The sequence below is a fragment of the Scleropages formosus genome, chromosome 19, assembly GCF_900964775.1.
Source record: "Scleropages formosus chromosome 19, fSclFor1.1, whole genome shotgun sequence".
NCBI classification, from domain to species: domain Eukaryota; kingdom Metazoa; phylum Chordata; class Actinopteri; order Osteoglossiformes; family Osteoglossidae; genus Scleropages; species Scleropages formosus.
Window position 1 is genome coordinate 9774068 of NC_041824.1, and position 21198 is coordinate 9795265.

The window sequence follows — 21198 nt, forward strand, 5'->3', positions numbered from 1 at the left end:
CTCAGAATATATCTTATCAGCAACTCACTCAAAACATTCTTCAAAAATGCTGCATGCAAAAGCAGTTTTTAGTACTTGGCAATAGTTTCAGGAGCTCCACACTTCTTTGACCAGGGGTTCTTGGAGGACATGCCCTTCACAAAACCATTGGTGCACCAAAAATGTATGTTGTAGATCAGATACCTCGACTGCAAAAAACTGGACTCGAAATCTGTGAAACATACATGCATGTTTAGTGTTTATAATATAGTCGCTTTAATTCTTAACTGAAGCTGCTTCTTTGCATATCAGATAAATGGGTTTGTTCTTCATTTCAGATGAATCACGTAAAAGTAACAAACTGTTACTTTTTAGAATTCCCAGGAGGGGTGGGCAACCAATGGCCTGTGGACCCCAAGAGGTTTTTTTCTCCCTCAAGCTTCAGTTGGGAGTTTTTGTTCCTTTCCCCGGTGGCCAGTAGTTATACTTGTTGCTCTATAATAAGTTCTTCATTATGGTAGCCATTAGTCGACTGTCTTCTTTGTATTTGTTTCTCTTGCTTTATGCCTGTGTTAAAGTGCTCTGTGTCACTGCGTAAGAAGAGCACTCTATAAAAATAAAAATAAATAAATTTCAATTTGTATAACGTACCTTGCGAGGCACCTGGACACAGCAGTGATGTAACCTGTGGTCTCTGGCTCTTTCAGGTCTTTCAACATCAAACACCTTCTCTCAGAACCGTTGCTCCTCGACTTACAAACTTCTGAGTAGGACATTTTTCGCCAACGCAAACTTTTTTTTAATGCTAGCTTACCGATTCAAATCACGCACCAGTGTCACTCGATGTGCCGACACACAGCGATTGTGAACAGTAAGCAATGCCTGAAGTTTTTCAACAGTGCAGAAGCAAACAGAAACTGCAAGCTGCAGATGATCCGGTGCTCCTACACGGACATGTTTTGAGTCTCTCAGCGAAGAGCCACTTCCCTACCTCCATGCATTATTTCCAGATCCTATCTGACACACCACTGCAGTCACCATTGCTACTGACTCCAACCTAAATAAAATTGAAAAAACATGTATGTATGTTATTATAATACATACTAACACATGTTATGGGATGTGTGGGGCAGAAGGGACTGAGGAGTCAAAGGTGAGTACCAACACATTGGTAAATTACACTGTCACTTTAAGCATTCGCATTCTCGCTCTCACTTTGAGTTCTCTGGCTGTCTACCAGTATTATTGTTATTACTGTTACTGTTATTTATTGTCATTGCTATTAGCATTACTCACTGTCATTGTTTTGTTTGTACAGTATTTGTATTGTCTCTGTCTTGTCCATAGTCTGTGGAGAAGTATTCAAAAAGAATTTCATGATACTTGTACACGGTACTTGCACCTATGACAATAAATTTGAAACTTAGAAACAACACTCTGGTCTAGCTCTGACTGTGATCTGCTCAGTGCATTTACATTTATTCATTTAGCTTACGCTTTTCTCCAAAACAACCGGATAATACTTACCCATTTGTATAGCTGGGTAACTTTACTGGAGCAATTTAGAGTAATCACCTTGTTCAATGTGTGGGTTCAACTTGTGGGTCCAAAGGCAGCAGCTCTAATCACTACACTACCAACTGTCCCAATGCAGAGATGTAGTCAAACATGTAAGGGAAGTAAGAGATGGGGCAAGCAAGTGAGCAACAGTCCATGTGCCAAAAAGCCCCACTGTTGCATACCACACCATAGAGCTGTCCAGGTTGCTGGTAATCACATTTATTTATCCAACAGATGCTTTTTCCCAAAGCAATGTGCAATATGGTAAACAAAAGTGCATTTCAGAAATACATATGTAGATATGCATTCCTAGTAGTAGAATCACTTTGTTCTCTGACATGTACATCATTTTGCTAAATAAATAAATGTAGGGCAAGAGGGTAGCATAGTGGTTAGAGTTACTGCCTTTGGATCCACAGGATACAGGTTTAATCCCCATCTCTGCCTGTAGTACCCTCAAGTAAAGTACTCACCCTAAACTGGTCCAGTAAAATTACCCAGCTGTATAAATGGGTAAATAATTGTAAGTTTGTAACTTTAATAATGTGCCCAAAACATTGTGAGGTGCTTTGGAGAAAAGCATCAGCTAAATTAATAAATGTTCAATACCATTATTTTGCTGGTGCACATTACACGAGTAGCTGCATGTAGAGTTGATGTCAAGCCCCTGTGGCACACTCGCGTAGTCAGTCACGTTTGACTAACAAACCAACTCTCAGTCGCAATTAAAATCACGAGTCAGAATCCAACTGTAAAAAAAAACAAAAAAAAAAGTGCGGGTTCTACCTTCTCACTCAAAATATCCTACGTTCCTCACAAACTCTTCTTACCCAATTTTCACACCATATTCAACAGTCCAGATCAAGTAAATAAAAATACAATTAGAGTTATTTCACTGAGGGGGGTGCGGTGGCGTAGCGGGCTTGGCCAGCTCCCACTCTCTGTTGGATCATGGGTTCGAGTCGTGCTTGGGGTGCCTTGCGGCAGACTGGCGTCCCGTCCTGGGTGTGTCTCCTCCCACTTCAACCTTGAGCTCTGCGTTGTCGAGTTAGGCTCCGGTTCGCCGTGTCCTCGCTCGGGACAAGCGGTTTCGGACAGTGTGCGTGTGTTATTTCGCTGCAAAACCTTTTGCACAAGCTGAATCAAACCACACAAAATAGAGCTATGTCCACCAAGATTGACCGAGGTGCAGCTGAACAACACAATCGGACTCCAGTGGAGCCCCGACTGGGGACAGCAGGTTCACTGTCCACCATCTGTCTTCAGTCACTCACCAATATCAGCCATGGCACAACATGTGTGTCTAAGAATGACTGTATTATCATGCTATCAGTAATATTTATAGTATTTATGGTAAGCATCATTTACAAATGTTCTAATAAACCGGAGCACGAGAAATGGCGCCGTGCATTGGACACCCCTGCAACAGGCCAACTGGAAGTATAAGCAAGCAGCCTGAAGAGTGGTTAGATTCAGTGAGATGGGGTGGTGTGTGTGTGTCACATTACTGAGAACTGGTCTTACTGGCAGAGGGGAAGGAGAAAGTAGTACTTGTCTGTCTCGTTCGAGTTAATGAGACATTAAAGAAAGGTAAGTGTTTTCTTATAACTGTAAAACCCTTCATTACGTCCGTGATGGACTGCCGTGTTAATTGAGCCGTCGAGGAGACAGAGCCATTAGGGCCCGCTCTTTTGCTCGAACAGGCAAATCTGAGTATGAAGGGAGTCGGAGAAATGAAAACAAAGCCTTTTTCCCAACGAACCATTTTCTTGTCTTTTATGATTATGAAGTTATTACACAGAACATATACGCATTATCTGAATCAGAATGACATTATAACCTAACCCTCCTCTTTCATAAAAATACCTTTTGAAAACAGAATATGGTTATATATATAAATTAATATATATAAATATTTTAATAAAAATTATAAATAAATTTGAGATAATAAAGTAGAAAATACTGAACATGCACAATGTATTTTGCTTCAGAAGCTCAACTCTTTAAAGAGGTCTCTGGATATTTGGGTCAAAAAGCACATGTTTCTTCAAGAACTTGGGTTCAACAAAGGGTTTGGTAGACCATTCTAGTCATATAAATGATTTTCTCAAGTGGCTTGAGAAATAAAGCTTGATGTGTCACATAAAGCTTGACTTCCCACATCATCTGTGTCAGTCAGTCAGTCATTCCTCACCTGCGGAAAGCCCTGACCCACTTTCTCAAAGAGCTGTGGAGCGACAGAGCTCCATGTGGACCTATCCATTACGAAAAGCAGACTGTCGCTACGAAAAAAAAAGCAGAGTTCAAATAACGTCTGCGATGGCACTGATCAGCCCTAGCTCCTGTCAACGGAAATTTAGCGTCTTCTCTCGATGACTGAGTCCCCAATCGTCACTTGGGCCTTTTCTCCATGACTGAGAGCTTTGTGAAAAATTTGCCAGAAAACCACTTTTTTTTTCTCCTCCGTGAACCGCCACCTTATCGTGGTGGAGGGGTTTGAGTGCCTGAATGAGTCCAGGAGCTATGTTGTCTGGGGCTACATGCCCCTGGTAGGGTCTCCCATGGCAGACAGGTCCTGGATGACAGACGAGACAAAGCGCGGTTCAAAAACCCCTTATGAAGGAAAAAGCAAGGCGTCCGTTTACCCCGCCCGGTATGGGGTCACCGGGGCCCCACCCTGGAGCCAGGCCTGGGGGGGGGGCTCGCATGCGAGCGCCTGGTGGCCAGGTCTATGCCCACGGGGCCTGGCCGGGCTCAGCCCGAAGCCATAACGTGGAGCCGCTCTTCGGTGGGCTCACCACCTGCCGGAGAAACCGTAAGGGGCCGGTGCATTGTGAGTTGGGCGGTGGTCGGGGCCGAGTGCCCGGCCGACCCAAACCTCGGGCGCCAACTCTGGTTTTTGGGACTTGGAATGTCACCTCACTGGCGGGGAAGGAGCCTGAGCTGGTGCGGGAAGTTGAGAGATACCGTCTAGATATAGTCGGGCTCACTTCCACTCACAGCTTGGGTTCTGGAACCACTCTACTCGATCGAGGGTGGACTCTCCACTATTCTGGCGTTGCCCAAGGTGAGAGGCGGCGGGCTGGTGTGGGCTTATTAATAGCCCCCCAGTTCAGCCGCCATGTGTTGGAGTCTACCCCGGTGAATGAGAGGGTCATCTCCCTACGCCTTCGGGTCAGGGAACGGTCTCTCACTGTCGTTTGTGCTTATGCGCCTAGCGGCAGTGTAGAGTACCCGGCCTTTTTAGAGTCCTTGGGGGGCGTGCTGGAAAGCGCTCCCACTGGGGACTCTGTCGTTCTACTGGGGGACTTTAACGCCCACGTGGGCAGCGACAGTGATACCTGGAGGGGCGTGATTGGGAGGAACGGCCTCCCTGATCTGAACCCGAGTGGTGAGTTGTTATTGGATTTCTGTGCTAGTCGCGGTTTATCCATAACGAACACCATGTTCATGCATAAGGGTGTCCACCAGTGCACTTGGCACCAGGACACCCTAGGTCGGAGGTCGATGATCGACTTTGTAGTCGTTTCTTCTGACCTTCGGCCATATGTTTTGGACACTCGGGTGAAGAGAGGGGCTGAGCTGTCAACTGATCACCACCTGGTGGTGAGTTGGATTCGATGGCGGGGGAAAAAGCTGGACAGACCTGGCAGGCCCAAACGCATAGTGAGGGTCTGTTGGGAACGTTTGGCGGAGGCCCCTGTCAGAGAGGTCTTCAACTCCCACCTCCGACAGAGCTTCAACCAGGTCCCGAGGGAGGTGGGGGACATTGAGTCCGAATGGACTATGTTCCGCTCCTCCATTGTCGGTGCGGCGGTTCGGAGCTGCGGCCATAAGGTCTCCGGTGCCTGTCGCGGCGGCAATCCCCGAACACGGTGGTGGACACCGGAAGTAAGGGATGCCGTCAAGCTGAAGAAGGAGTTCTATCGGGCCTGGTTGGCTCATGGGACTCCTGAAACAGCTGACAGGTACCGACGGGCCAAACGGAGCGCGGCTCTGGCAGTCGCCGCGGCAAAAACTCGGGCTTGGGAGGAGTTCGGTGAGGCCATGGAGGAAGACTTTCGGTCGGCCTCAAAGAGATTCTGGCAAACCGTCCGGCGACTCAGAGGGGGGAAGCGGTGTTCCACGAACACTGTTTACAGTGGAAGTGGTGCGCTGCTGACCTCAGCTGAGGATGTTCTCGGGCGGTGGAAGGAGTACTTTGAGGATCTCCTCAATCCCTCCGACACGCCTTCCGTAGAGGAAGCTGAGGCTGGGGACTCGGAGGGGGACTCGTCCATTACCCTGGCTGAAGTTGCTGAGGTAGTCAAAAAACTCCTCGGTGGCAAGGCTCCGGGGGTGGATGAGATCCGCCCCGAGTTTCTCAAGTCTCTGGATGTTGTGGGGCTGTCTTGGCTGACACGCCTCTGCAGCATCGCGTGGAGTTCGGGAACGGTGCCTCTGGACTGGCAGACCGGGGTGGTGGTCCCTCTTTTTAAGAAGGGGGACCGGAGATTGTGTTCCAACTACAGGGGGATCACACTCCTTAGCCTCCCTGGGAAAGTCTATGCCAGGGTACTGGAAAGGAGAATCCGACCGATAGTCGAACCTCGGATCCAGGAGGAGCAATGCGGTTTTCGCCCTGGCCGTGGAACACTGGACCAGCTCTATACCCTCACTAGGGTGCTGGAGGGTTCGTGGGAGTTTGCCCAACCAGTCCATATGTGTTTTGTGGACCTGGAGAAGGCATTCGACCGTGTCCCTCGTGGCATCCTGTGGGGGGTACTTCGGGATTATGGGGTTCGGGGCTCGTTGCTACGGGCTGTTCGTTCCCTGTATGACCGGAGCAGGAGCTTGGTTCGCATTGCCGGCAGTAAGTCAGACCTTTTCCCGGTGCATGTTGGACTCCGCCAGGGCTGCCCTTTGTCACCGATTCTGTTCATTATCTTTATGGACAGAATTTCTAGGTGCAGTCAGGGAACGGAGGGTGTCTGCTTTGGTGGCCGCGAGATCTCGTCTCTGCTTTTTGCGGACGATGTGGTCCTGTTGGCTTCATCGAATCAAGACTTGCAGCGTGCACTGGGGAGGTTTGCAGCCGAGTGCGAAGCGGCGGGGATGAGAATCAGCACCTCCAAATCCGAGGCCATGGTTCTCAGTCGGAAAAAGGTGGATTGCTCCCTCCGGGTTAGGGGGGAGTTGCTCCCTCAAGTGGAGGAGTTTAAGTATCTCGGGGTCTCGTTCACGAGTGAGGGAAAAATGGAGCGGCAGGTTGACAGGCGGATCGGTGCGGCGTCCGCAGTAATGCGGTCATTGTACCGGTCTGTTGTGGTGAAGAGGGAGCTGAGTCGTAAGGCGAAGCTCTCAATTTACCGGTCGATCTACGTTCCTACCCTCACCTATGGTCATGAACTCTGGATCATGACCGAAAGAATGAGATCGCGGATACAAGCGGCAGAAATGAGTTTCCTCCGCAGAGTGGCTGGGCGCACCCTTAGGGATAGGGTGAGGAGCTCAGTCACCCGGGAGGAGCTCGGAGTAGAGCCGCTGCTCCTCCGCATCGAGAGGAGCCAGTTGAGGTGGCTCGGGCATCTGTTCCGGATGCCTCCTGGACGCCTCCCTGGGGAGGTGTTCCGGGCTTGTCCCACTGGGAGGAGGCCTCGGGGCAGACCCAGGACACGTTGGAGAGACTATGTCTCCCGGCTGGCCTGGGAACGCCTTGGGGTTCCCCCAGAGGAACTGGAGGAGGTGTGCGGGGAGAGGGAAGTCTGGAGTACTCTGCTTAGACTACTGCCCCCGCGACCCGGCCCCGGATAAAGCGGAGGAAGATGGATGGATGGATGGAACCACTTTTTTTTTTTTTTTTTTTGCTCATTCTCCTCCCCTCCCTGGCTAGATATAAAAAGCCAAGCCAAAAGCAACATAAAGGTCTCTCAGCACTGACAATCCTGCGTGGAGAACATGGCTGTCTAATTCAGGTATCCTCATCTCCTTGTTAAGATGACTTTCTAAAAAAATACAAATCAGTGTATAAGTGTATAACAGCTCAGTATTATACTTGGGAAATTCAGCTTAAGGATGTCACTCAAACAGATCCCACCTGAAATGTAATTCCCTACTAACATTATAGAGCATTCCCCTGCACAATCACTGACAAAGTTACTAGTAGTTTCAGCTGTAAATTTTTTTTTAAATTTTGAGCCCCAGAATTGCCACCCATTTATAGTAAAATACAACTAGATCAAAAATGATCAGCTATCATAGCACAGCATAATAAAAAAAAGTTTCCCTTCATTAATTGCTCCACAAAACTGTATGGGCAGCAGGTAACAATGCTTAGAACTGCTGCCTTTAGACTCAGAGGACATAGGTTTGAATCCCACCTCCTGCTGTAGTATCCCTAAGCAAGGTACTCACCCTAAATTACTCCAGTAAAATTTCCCAGCTGTATAAATGGATATATTATTGCAAACAGCTTAACATAATAAGTTGCTTTGGAAAAAAGTATTAAATAAACGTATGATGTTCTGCTATCTACCTGTGCTTGTTCAGCTCTTTCATAACTATTACATACAGTGCACTTAAACACGCAAAGAAAACATGTATGATACTTGATCTTTATTTAAAATAAATAAAGGTCTAATTAATAAAGACAAAAATCAATGAAACCAATGGAACTGAACAAGGGCTAATGCAGGTTGAGAACTTAAAGCAGCACAAACTTAACTGTAACTGTGAAGAGGACAAAACAGTGGGTCTGGTCTCATGCTGCTTAGCTGTCAGGAGGTGCCCAAAATCTAAATTCGGTCCTTCTAAACGTGAAGAAACTCCTAGTAGACAGAAGCAGGCATATTAAATGAACTTCCAAGAGAAGACAAATGAGAGTTTCATGGGAAATGACTGTGTTCAGGTTAGAAGCACACTTTAAGCACTATGGGATATGCAAAAGGCCGAGACCTCTTCTGCCATCACTACTATCAAAGTGAGCAGGAAAATGTTTAAAAAAAAAAAAAAAGGGGCAGAAGCGAAGACACCCAGTCCACTGCACCCTTCTTCTTATATACACATACACACACATTGTCTGAAACCGCTTGTCCCAAGCGGGGTCATGGCAAATCGGAACCTCACCCGGCAACACAGGGCGCAAGGCTGGAGGAGAGGGGACACACCCAGGATGGGCTTCTTTTTATACTGATCTGCAAATCTCATCAAGTTCTTCTGCCTTATAACCCAAGTGATCTTCCTTACATTATAATCTCATTACATTCAACAGGCACCATAATATGGGTCAAAGCACAAGCAGGATGCAAGATGGAGCAGGTGTGCGATTTAATGCGTTTAATGCCAATCTAGTGTGACCACAGGGCACAGACAACCTGCAGAGTCCTAAGGGCATCCAGCTTACCCTTAGCCCTGATGTTTCCATGACACCAAGCACAGAACAGCTACAAACAGAACAGAAAGGGCAATTCTCTGCTTGCTCCACATTTCAAGGTTTGCACTACAGCATTTTAGCACAAACACAACAGAACAGTGTAACCATACAGAACATATAGTTTTGTGAAAAAGAAAGTATACTGTCTTTCAGTTCTATGGTTCTATATATCAGCACATTAAAAAAAATCATCTGGTCCATAGCAGGTCGTAAAATTAGATAAACCTAACTACAGCTGACAGACAATACACAACAGATTCCAGTGCGTCGTTAACAAAACATAAGCCAACATGCAGAATCCATGTGTGCACAAACTAAGTAAACTCTGTGACTGAGTAGCTTGCAGAACCACCTTTAGGTACAGTAACGTCAAGTAATCGTGTTCACACCTGAAGGCCAGAGGATGCACATATGTAGGCATGCCATCCCGGGGCATCTGGACTCAATGGAACGGCTCTGGCTTCCTGTCTCGCTGCCCAGACTGCAGAGACAGCCGCAAAGCTGCTGTAAAGCATAGGGCTACAGTACGGATGGCAGCAACAACTGATCAAATAATGGACCAAGAGAGATAAGAGATGTAAGTATCATCGAGGGGATTAATAATATTGTTAAAGTCTAGGCATTAGCCAATAGAAGCCTTTGGAAAAACATTTTTGTTACAAATAATGTTGACCTCATTCCGTTATGAAATCAGAAATGTCCCGAGGGGGTCCATTTTTACTCAAGTGTAAACAGAACGTGGTACAAATGCACATTTGTCGGTGTTTGAAAAGGACAATGTGGAACATACATGTACACTTAGCTAGACAACAACTTTCACTGATAATTTTCGCAGCTGAAAAAAAATTTCACTACACTTAGGTCCAGTAAACTTTAGTCACAGTCATTACTTAGGTCAGCAACTTAGACGAACAACTGCTGTGTGAGTGCAAGAGTAACGGTGACACAAAAATTGACACACACAGCAGTGTACGCTACTATACGTAGTGATCCCCCAGAATATAAATTAGCCTTGCAGAGTTTCATTATATAGGCCACCGATATTACATAGTAATTCCTTTCCTCTAAAAAGATTATACGTATCAAATTAATTCAAAGAGGATTTAAGAGTGTGTCTAAATGTATCTGATTCCTGAAGTGGGAAGATCAAAAACACTGCTGTCTCCTGACAGAACATGGTAACAGCTGTTCACCCAAGCTTCTCAGGATACACACTTCAAGGTAGGAAGCTTATGATTATTTTAAAGAGCGCTAACTGCAGTAACAGTACGAGGTGGGGCAGAACCAGAAACAAGTATTGTTTCATCACGATGAAATTCCGTACAATCAAGTATTTATATCTTCTGGGCTTGAAGCCATTTCATGTAATGTTCCACACTTCCACCTCTGTCTTTAAATAGCTCCAGTGGTGGCCTCGCCTATCGTCCTTGCAAACGGAACTGGTTCCTTCAGACCACACAACAGCCCGAGACCCTCCAGTGTCACTGCAAAGGTCAAAATGCTATAAACTAAATACTATTAATAGCGTCCTTAAAAGCAGATTCTCAAACTGATTTACAGTAAGAGGAAAGATAAATACAATAGAGTGTGTTCCACTCATGTATGGATGAGTGACCCATTGCAAGTAGTGTGTCGAGCAGTGTAAGTCACCTTGGTGAATAAGGTGTGTGGGCTGGTAACACTACATAGAGTTCATTGGAAGTTGCTTTGGAGAAAAGTGTCTGCTAAATTAATAAATAAATATAATGTACACACACACACACACACACACACACACACACACACATTTTCAGAACCGCTTGTCCCATACGGGGTCGCGGGGGAACCGGAGCCTACCCGGCAACACAGGGCGTAAGGCCGGAGGGGGAGGGGACACACCCAGGACGGGACGCCAGTCCGTCGCAAGGCACCCCAAGCAGGACTCGAACCCCAGACCCACCGGAGAGCAGGACTATGGTCCGCGCCGCCGCGCCCCCGCGCCCCCCTCCTAAATGTAATGTAAATGTAACAAATAAAACAACAAAAAAAAACTGAAAATCAGCCTAAGAATTTCAAAAAAACCACTACATTCTACTGCACTGGGTCAAGTGTTCTAGTTTGTGTTTTGATAATATGACACTATTACTGGGGTTAGGTTTTTGCTTTACCATTCAATGGCAAAATTATTTGTGTTTCCTTTAAAATTACAATTTCTCAGGATAATTAAAAGTAGGCAGACCTCAGCATGCTCAAATGATCTTAAAGAGTGAGTCTTGAAAAGCTAATCACTACTTTATAAGATACTTATTTTACAGTTCTTCAACTTCCTTTTCCAAAATATGAGAAGCCTATTGGGCCTTGTGTTATTTTTAATAATTCACTAATAACGTTTTGTTATTGTGGTGTATACATCAGAATGTGCTTCTCTAAAAACAGTATATGTGTGACCCAAGGGATGAATTTTCTTTTCCTAGAAAAATTAATGATTAATCTACATAATTATTTGAAAGTCTTCCGGATAATGCAATTTTTGCACTTATGCAAGTGGATGTGTTCATAACATGGTTTCAGTTTTTATGTTGCTGTGACCCAGTGTTGCTGCTGTTTCAGGGAGGGAAAAAAGAAATTACAAAAAAAACAAAACATAGAGCCCATAAAACAGAACATAAGTGACAACAGACAAAAAAAAAAAAAAAGTAAACTTATTCATTTAACACTTTTCTCAAAAGCAAAATATGATTTCTACATAGTGCTGAAACCTTTATCCAAGGTGCCATACAATGCTAGACACACCACAGTAAACCACCTACAATCAGTCACACATTGCTCTGATTTATAGACGGAACACACACACACACACACACACACACACACACACACACACACACACACACACACACAAATTTACAGTCACCAGTTCACCTGAAAGATGCCTTTGGACTGTGGGAGGAAACCCGCGTGAACACAGCAGAACATTCAAACTCCATACAGACTGAAAGGGATTCAAACGCATGCCCATGTTGTGTAGCCCTGACTCCAGCACTACCAGCTGTGCCACTTTTTCGCACCACAGCAAAGTCAAAATAAAAAAAAAGAGAGCATGTTGTTAATGTTTGGTAAAGTAATCAGCTACTTAGCACAGGGGAAGGAGGAGGGCCTTGGTTAACATACCTGGTGTGAGGAGGATGACAGAGGTGACTATCAGGGAGCAGATGACCAGGATGACAAGAAGGGCGATAGCGATTCCCTTCCAGTTCCTCTGAGGGGGGTTGCTCCCTACCAGCTCCTAAGGGACACAATGCAGGGGGGGGGGGATGTTAAATCAGAGAGGGACACCTCACACCACGTGGTGCACAGAAACACAGCCATTACCGCTGTCCACTGGCATCATAATTCATTGTACGGGCTGAGACAAGAATACATTCAAAGAATTCTCAAAGAAACCAAGATTAATACTGAGTTTGAAAAGTGGAAACTACAAGAATTAGAGGCAAAAACATTTAAGCTAAACATTCACACAATCTCACACTGGTGCTAATGTAATTCATTTCAAACTGACCACTGGGAAGTCTGTCTGGGCAACTTGTTTTTTGCGTTTTATTCGACTGCAGCCATCTATGCGGCAAGACACTACATTTAGACTGACGGTTGCACAGTTATTGACAGTTGTTCCTATTATTGTGTCAAATAACAGCACCCCATTCCTAAAATCCCGCTCAAGATGGGCTGATGAGAACTGCAGACAGGCACTACAGTTGAAAAAGGCCTCCCGTGTTCACGTGAGGGAAAGTCAGTCAGTATGTTCAAATTCAGAAACGAAAGTTCAAATGAAGACTCAGCTGTGCTTCCGAAACAAAAAAAAAAAAAAAAAGTTAACTTTTAATTAGTTTAAGAAGGAGGGGGGGAAAAGAAAAAAAAAAAAAAAAAGAGACCTGACCAAAGGAGACCCCATGAGAGCCAGTGGCTTTGGCTTTAATTAATGCAAAATAAAGGTATAATGTAATACTCAGAAAGTATATGAGGTGAAGTAAGAAGGCTTTTTAAGTGCCAGGCTTTTAGTGACCTGGTTCCTTCCTAATTGTATGGAACTTCAGACATCATTACCCGCACAAAAACAGCAGGGAGACTGTTTACCGCACCTCCCATTACGGACTCCATTAAAGGGAACCTGTCTTCCATGGCGTCTGCCGGCTCCCATCTGGTCACTCAGACTGGACTGACCTGAGCAGCAGGCCGGGAAAGAAAATCACCTTTAAACAGCAACTGTGAGCCTCAGTACTCTCGCAGTGCCTGCTGCGTGTCCTGCATTTAAATGTGGCCCGAGTGCCATCGTTTCACTCAAGAGCCGCGTGAGGGACGCCACACTAAAACAGCCAGACAGGAATAACAAGGGTCCATGTGCTCAGAGAGGGGAAAGGCTGAGACCACCTGAACCAACCACAGGGGGAGGGGGGAGAAAGAAAAAAAGAAAAAAAGAAAAAAAAAAAACTAAATATTAAATTGCACCTGGAAAAAATTAGCCTGTGGCTATGCAGAAAGCATCACTGTAGCTACATATTTTAGGACTGAGACTGGTTGTCCTCCTCACAGCCTAAGACAAACCACACTGACTGTACAAGAGTGAAGATGATGACTCTCGGATGTACTCTACTCCCTTTGCATGCTCTTAATAAAAATAAAGGACACGGTGAAGAAGATACGAGTGACGCGTAATGAGAGATTCTCCCCTTTTTTTGAAATACAACCATTCACTCATAACATCTCAATCCCACAGGTGAAAGAATGCTGGCCAGCTTCAGAAAGGTCCCAACTTTTCCTTCTCAACTCTGCATGCGCTCTTTGTTCTAGACAATGCATATTCCCCACCACACACACTCAAAGAGACACACGTAGAGGCAACTATCTTTCAAAGCTTTAAGAAAACTGCTTCTGTTTAGAATGTGCGTCTTGTCAGCAATTCTTGCGGAAGCGAGGCTCTGCGACCCGTCCATTTGTAAATAGCCAAAGCGCTTTCTTCACAGGCAGTCACACACTGCTCCATATATACACATGAAAGACAAAGCTGCTGACAGTCTGGAAAGCTGCAAACCCTTCTACGCACAGCGCTGGGCCCATTATTCTCACACGTGACTGGAAAGGCAGAGGAAAGGCTACAGTGAAGTGTCTGAATGGTGGGGGAGCCATCGAGGATGCCCTTATCCTGTAAACTAAAGGGAAATAAAAAAAAAAAAAAAAAAAAAAAAAAAAAAACTATAAGACAGAGGGCCTTGAAAAAAAGCGCCTGATACCTCTTCCTTCCTGGCAGCACACCCTCCGCTGCAGTGGTCATTAACGTAGGCAGGTTGGCCCTGTTAAGAGTCAGCAGCTGACATTTTCACTCCCGTAAGCGGATACTACTTTGCGCCTTCGACGACACATCCAAGTAAGGGATGCTTACAAGTAGTAGGGCTCTTACTAGCGACAGGCTGGGCTGAAACATCCGTGGAACTCTGCAGGCAGGTACCAGAGTCAGAAGCAGACAGGCCCTTACTGAGTTATCGAAGAAGCACAGGATGAGGCTGAAAACGGGAGAAGCTGCCAAAAAATGAAGGAGGAACACAGTCAGGAATAGAGTAAATGTTAGGGGCAGTAGCTGGCGTAGCGGACGGCGTTGCTTCCTTGCACTTGAAGGACCCACGTTTGAATCCCACCTCCTGTCTTAGTACCTTTGACTATGGCACTTACCCGAACTGCTGCAATTAAAGTGAACAAACTGTGTAAATGGGAAAAATCATTCAAAGGTGCTTTGGATAAAAGACTAACAAACAATATGAATATCACTGGTGGTCTTCTGTACCTTTGTAGAATGTCTATGGACACTGGTTTTATAGTTCCAAAGAAGGAATGAGCATTAAAGCTGAACAAACAGTGGATTTTATGCGGGCCAATGTAATTTTCTGCTTTAATGATAAAAAAAAAAAAAACACATGATGACAAAAGAAATTCTATGTTCTCTGAGGCATGACTTAGAACACACAGTTGCCTGGCCTCAGTGTTGTCCAGCAACCCCTTGGCCTGCCACAGAGGAGAGGAAGAACCAAGAGGAGCTAGAGTCTATCCGGCTTCATGACAGCACTTTAGAAAGTCAGTGCAAGAAAGGAGCTCTGTATGAGCAGCCCTAAGTCAGCAGCAAAACAGCACTAATCACCTTATGTGGCAGGACTCCTGGTCCAGTCATTTCAAAGGGCTTGAATGTAAGACCATTAACTGCCTAAACATCAGCAGGTGGTCTGATGGGAAGAAAGCTGCTGCCACATGGCTAAGAAAGCCCCTTAATCCACAATCCATCAGTAAATACCAGCCTCTGAAAAACAGTAAAAGTATCTTGCTGTAGGACATACACTGTTAACGAGCAATTAAAACAATGCAAAACTTTAATATAATATACATTCAGATAATGTGCAATAAATGACATCAAGCACCTACTGTTCTGCAGTAAGTTCCTTCTGTGCTGTTGTGTTCCAATGGATTTCACTGGGTTTCTGAGTCAACTTAAAGCCTTGACAAAGAAGTTATAACTGAACAATAAAGACAGTCTCATGTGGTCTCCGTAATCTTTCCTGACTGGTGGAAAGCATCTCCACCTGGCTCGGTGTATATTATGAAAACAACAACAGTAAACACTGTGATCCTATGACAAACTGTGTACTGCATTTTACACGTCATGGTAGTCGCTCCAGGGTCACAATGCACAGCCTTACCGAGGAGCAAAGATACCAGTTCAAGTTGTTCCATCACATATCAGGAAGGGCCGATCAGCATTGATCTGGTGGGCCCAAGCTGAATAAAGGCTGGACAAATATAGGGGGGGGGGGGGGGGGGGGGGGGGGGGGGGATCCTCACTCTCTCTCTCTCACACACACACACACACACACACACACACACACACACACACACACACACACACACACTGCAAATAGCATCTTTTCCAGTCTACAACAGCATATGTTTTGTTGGTCATAATGAGAAGGCCTAAATTGTTCTGTACCATGTGCAATAGCTTATATTTTTGAGGTCTATGAGTACATCATCTACACGAAAACAATCCTATTTTCAATCCATTCTTGTTTATTATTTCTCTTTACCCTCCATCTCATCATTTTTGAGACTTTCGCCAGAGGCTTCTACCGAACAGCAAGCTTTTCTATTTCTATTAACCATTTCACAGCTGTGTCTGCTTCCAGAAGCTGGCAAGAACTTTCTGAACCTTCTGTATAAGAGGCTGCCTTTCCCTCAGCTCCTCAAGAGCTGCAGTTCAAGTTGATTCCTAATCCACTTTAGCTAAGAGGGGCTGATTGGGCCTTTCATTGAATACTGATCTGGATTTTACACCTCTTGACAATTATGTGCTGTAAGTCCTTTGTGGGTGGTGCGAGGAAAGAATTGTTCAATTAACAACTCTGTCAAACCCAATTAGCTTGGTCAGAATGAAAAGCCATATACACAGTGGGTGCCCAGGACCTACATCAGGAAACAGTAATTACCGGAGACAGATGCAGCGCACTCTGCATAAAGCTCAACATTCATCTGCTACATAGGTGGATGAACCAAAATTAAAATGAGAGGTCTTAAAAATAGCTACAGAAACACAGACAGCTAGGTAAGCATTTAATGGTGGGGGACAGCTCTGCTGCCTCTTCTTAGCTTTGTAGGAGATGTGCAGCACCTGCTTCCCACAGCTCTGATGCTCAGTTGACAGGCAGAAAGCACGCTGCAAAAGCAGAAGTCCTTCATTACAGACTATGTGCAGCAGACAGTTAATGGTTTTCTTTAATGCAACGAAGAGAAAAGGGAAAGAATGAGCTGTCCTCCCTCTGACAGTAGAGATGAGCACACTGCATTTTACCCATACCTGAGAAGTTGTCACATTTAAATTTATATTTTCCGGATTTCAATTATGATGCAAATTAATCAAGTTTTTCCTCAGAAACGCGATCTTAACTTCAGACAACAGGATTTATTAAGTACTTGTACAAATAATTATGTAATGTAATTAATCCATGACATTAAACCCAGGTTTCCAAGGTCAGGAGATTTATAAAAATTAAAGAAGGGAGAAGAAAAGAAGTATTCTGTACCACTAAGAGGCTGTTTTTGCTATTTTACCTTCTGGATGCGTCAAGTAGTTATTTCTGTAAAATTCTGCTGGGGGAAAAATCTCTGAATTCTCAGACCCTGTCTGGTACTGTCTGAACGTGATTTTAAAGGTTAAAGAGACATAGTTATAAATCCCTGGAGGTGGGAACACTCACTGTCATTACCTGGAAGACAGGGTTTGTGGGAGCTACATTTCGGCTGTCATTCTGATTGTCAGCTTTATTAATATAGCAGAAATTGTGTGTGGAAAATCATTTGATTTTTGTTCATAAACCACTTGTCCAAAAAGGCTCACAGAAATCCGGAGCTAACCTCAAGAGGTGTTATCGGTTCGAGGAGTGGTGCGGATTTGAGACAGAAGGTCAGTCACATTCAGTCACTAAAGGCAATTTGCAGCCACTAAGCAGAAACACACACAAACATGGGGAGAACTGCAAACTCCACACAGGACTGTCAAGCATCAGCACAACCTGCTGTGGCGTCATGTTGCCCCAATCCCTCGGCCGACTTCTAGACAAATAGATCATGCTATTATTTCACAGGGGGTAACCAATGCGACAATATGAAACAGCGACTTGTCACATCAACACAGAACGAGCCAAGTTCTGGCATTCAGAGAATACCATTTCTGATCGATGCTGATATTCATCAAACTGCCGTAGACCCCCCCCCGTCACACCCCGGATCCCCAAGGCAATTATTCCATGCATAGGTCCTTACGTGGGCTTAAGAAGAAAGCAGGGTAACCTCGATGTTGTGTGCGTTGGCTGATCTGCAATTATGATAATTCTGGGCGCGATTACAACCGCTCGCGTACTGGGTTAATTAACAGGTGATTAAACAGGGCAGAAGTGAAGGGAGTTCAGCACGAGGTCGAAAGATGAGAGGGAGGTACATGCCACTGACTCCAGAGCTCAAAAAAGAAAAAAGGAGAGAGGAAAAAGGATAAGTGATAAAAAGCTGAGAGGGAATTGATGCAGTCGCAGAAAAAGCAGGAAAGAAAAAGTGTAAAGATAGCATCTTTGCCTCTGATGTAAGATAGGCAGCAGCGCGCTGTAATTTCTGCTGCAGAAGAGGCTTATGTAATATTCAACAAAAGAGCAGAGAGTGTACTTACGGGTGGTCCAGGAGGTCACTGTACCTCAATAAAGAACTAGCGATTGCCAGTGTCAAACTCACTTTCCGTGTTCGGATTCTGTTTCTTTCTTCTGCGTTCACACCAGACAGATCAGACCACGAGCGTTTATTTTTGCCCCTCAGTAGTGATTGGGGCTGCCCCAGTCGTGATTCAAGGTTTTGCTATTTGCTTTGGATTAGTAGCTTTAGTCTTGATAGATAGTGCAGATTAAGACCTCACACATCCCTGACATGCATCCCAAGGATACCTCTTGAAACTCGCTGGATTTATCACACACACACGCACAAAAAACCATTTGTCCAGTGCAATACTTGCATCCTAAGGCATGCATTTCAAATGATGTAGTAACAAAAAAGCTGCAGAAGCTCACATTAAAAAAGAAAAAAAAGGAAAAGACTCAGGAGCAAAAATCTTGATCCAAAGCTATTCTGAATAGGGGGACAGGTGCCCAGTGCTTCAGCAGAACATTTCCACCAGCAGACTCGGGGAGAGAAAGACGGCATTTGTGTGGGTATGCTCACCGGGTGCTGCATCACGGGCAATTACAGTGGTAAAGGGGCCATCAGCACAGACGTTACAATTAAGTCCTTGGCAAACCTCGCAGCTGTTGGTGTCAGCTGCTACTCCACTGCTGAAATGCACATGTTTTAATGTTGCGTGATATTACCATTGGAAGAGGGAGTTTGGGGTGCAGATCTGCAGTAATATATCAGCAACAGTAAACAAGTCACACACTAACCAGCAATAAGCACAGGAGGATCTGTTTCAAGACAAAAGGAACAACAGTCTTATTTACCATGGAAATAATACTAACTGATCTCTGCATACTGGGCCTGCATCACTGTGTAACAGTGCTTTTATTGTTCTCTGTTTTCTGCCCATATAACAACCAGAACCTTGCCCAGGTCTTGTCTGTTGGATAGTAGACACACATTTGATAATGCTAGTCTATTACCACAAGTTTCTGTGAAAAAGTTCAGTGCTGATAACAGAGGTTAAACATAAAAAAAAAAAGAAAATTTTTCAACAATTAATCAAAATAATAAAGAGGGAATAGCAACAATGGTAGGTTTTATTGCAAATGCACAACACTTAACATCTCAGTGCTAATGGGCTTCAATTAAACAAAATAAAATTTTAATCAGATGTCATCAGGAGGGCTTTTGTACAATCAGCATCAATTAACTATCATTTCAGGCTAGGATTTTAAATCCAGCTAGCAATCTGAACAAAGCATGAAATTAAAAATACGAGTTTATATTAAAAAAACTCCTACACTGATTGTTCAAAGGGAAAAAAATCTGAATTCATGACTATTTAACCACTCTAACTAAATGAGTGTAACACAAACTGAATTTTCAATGATCCAAAAAGTGAAAAAAGGCAATGCTTTCACCTGATGAACAGATCAAAATTTGCCAGAATAACTGAACTCAGTCCAAATTCCATTTACACACATTCATTTGGCAAATGCTTCAATGTTTATTTAGCTGACACTTCTCCAAAGTGACAACGGTAGCTACTTACAACGATTTACCCATTTAAACAACAAGGTCATTTTTACTGGAGCAATCCAGGGTAAGTATCTTCCTCAAAAATACAACAGGAAGAGGTGGGACTTAAACCTGGATGATTCAAGGGCATTGAGACAGGACTAACCACAACACCACCTGCTGCCCCACAAGTCACCCATATTTCTAGATTCATGTTAAGAATCTGAGTTAGACGGAGACATCATCAAATTTAGGTAAACACTGAGGCAAATTTAAAACTAACTTGGAAGCAGTTACTTTCTACTGGTCTCCTATCTGAACCTTATTTAAGTATACATACTCCCCTCATGGCAGGATGTAAATACCAGCTTACGTGAATCTACTAATGCTTTCATTCTGCAACACTACAGTAAAGGGCATTTGAATATTTTTGCTGCATTTTGAAAATTTCCAGTACCACTGGATTCCAAAATAGAGTTTGTCATACTAAGTGGCAAATGGAGGATGTGTTGCCAATCTTGGAATGAGCTACTGTAACACCATCAGGACTAACAACATTTAAAAGGTGTTGTTTTAACAGAGGTACCTATGGTACTTGCAATAGCAGTGACAGAACTTTTTGCTATGTTGCTAGCTCTATTGCACAGAGCCACCACCTGCTCGTTTGATCCGACCCCGTCATCACTCTTTCAGAACATTTCCTCGTAACTCTCCTCCTTCATCTCTTCTATTATCAACTCCTCACTCTCCTCTAGCTGTTTCCCAACTGCCTTCAAAACTGCTCTAATTTCACCTCTGTTAAAAAAAAAATCCTCCCTGGACCCCAATCTGGTTGAAAATTACAGACCGGTCTCTCTCCTCTCCTTCCTGTCCAAAACCCTTGAGCGGGCAGCCTGTGATCAACTGTCCGATTTCCTCACCCGGAACCATTTCCTTGATGGTTATCAGTCTGGTTTCAAAGTTGGTCACTTCACTGAGACCGTCCTTCTGGCAGTATCTGACGCTTTCCAAGCTGCTAGAGCTGCCTCCCTCTCCTCGGTCCTCATTCTCCTTGATCTGTCTGCAGCATTCGACACTGTACATCACCGGATTCTACTCTCCTCTCTTAACCAGCTTGAGATGAAAGGTGCAGCACTCAGATGGTTTGAGTCCTACCTCTCTGACAGATCCTATCAAGTGGTCTGGCGGAGCTCTCGTTCTTCTCCTCTGCCTCTCTCAATCAGTGTTCCGCAGGGCTCAATATTGGGTCCTCTTCTTTTCTCCATATACACCTCCTCCCTCGGTCCGGTCATAGCCTCCCATGGTTTCAAATACCACTGCTAAGCCGATGATACCCAGTTCTTCCTCTCCTTTCCACCTGGTGCGTCAGACGTCTCCGTACGCATTGCTGCCTGCCTGTCGGACATCTCTTCATGGATGTATGATCACCACCTCCAACGCAACCTCTCCAAAACAAAGATTCTTTACCTCCCAGCTGGTCTGTCCTCCTGTCCCGACCTCTC

General features: G+C 44.7%; 1 protein-coding gene across 6 annotated transcripts in view; it reads right to left on the reverse strand.

Annotated features, from left to right (window-relative positions):
• Positions 1-21198, reverse strand: part of dpp6a (dipeptidyl-peptidase 6a) — a 178707-nt gene that overhangs the window by 52287 nt on the left and 105222 nt on the right. For all 6 annotated transcript variants that reach the window (XM_018747855.2, XM_018747874.2, XM_029246223.1 and 3 more), the window contains one exon: positions 12101-12215. In XM_018747855.2, the coding sequence (XP_018603371.2) occupies positions 12101-12215 (115 nt within the window). The remainder of the gene's footprint in view (positions 1-12100; positions 12216-21198) is intronic.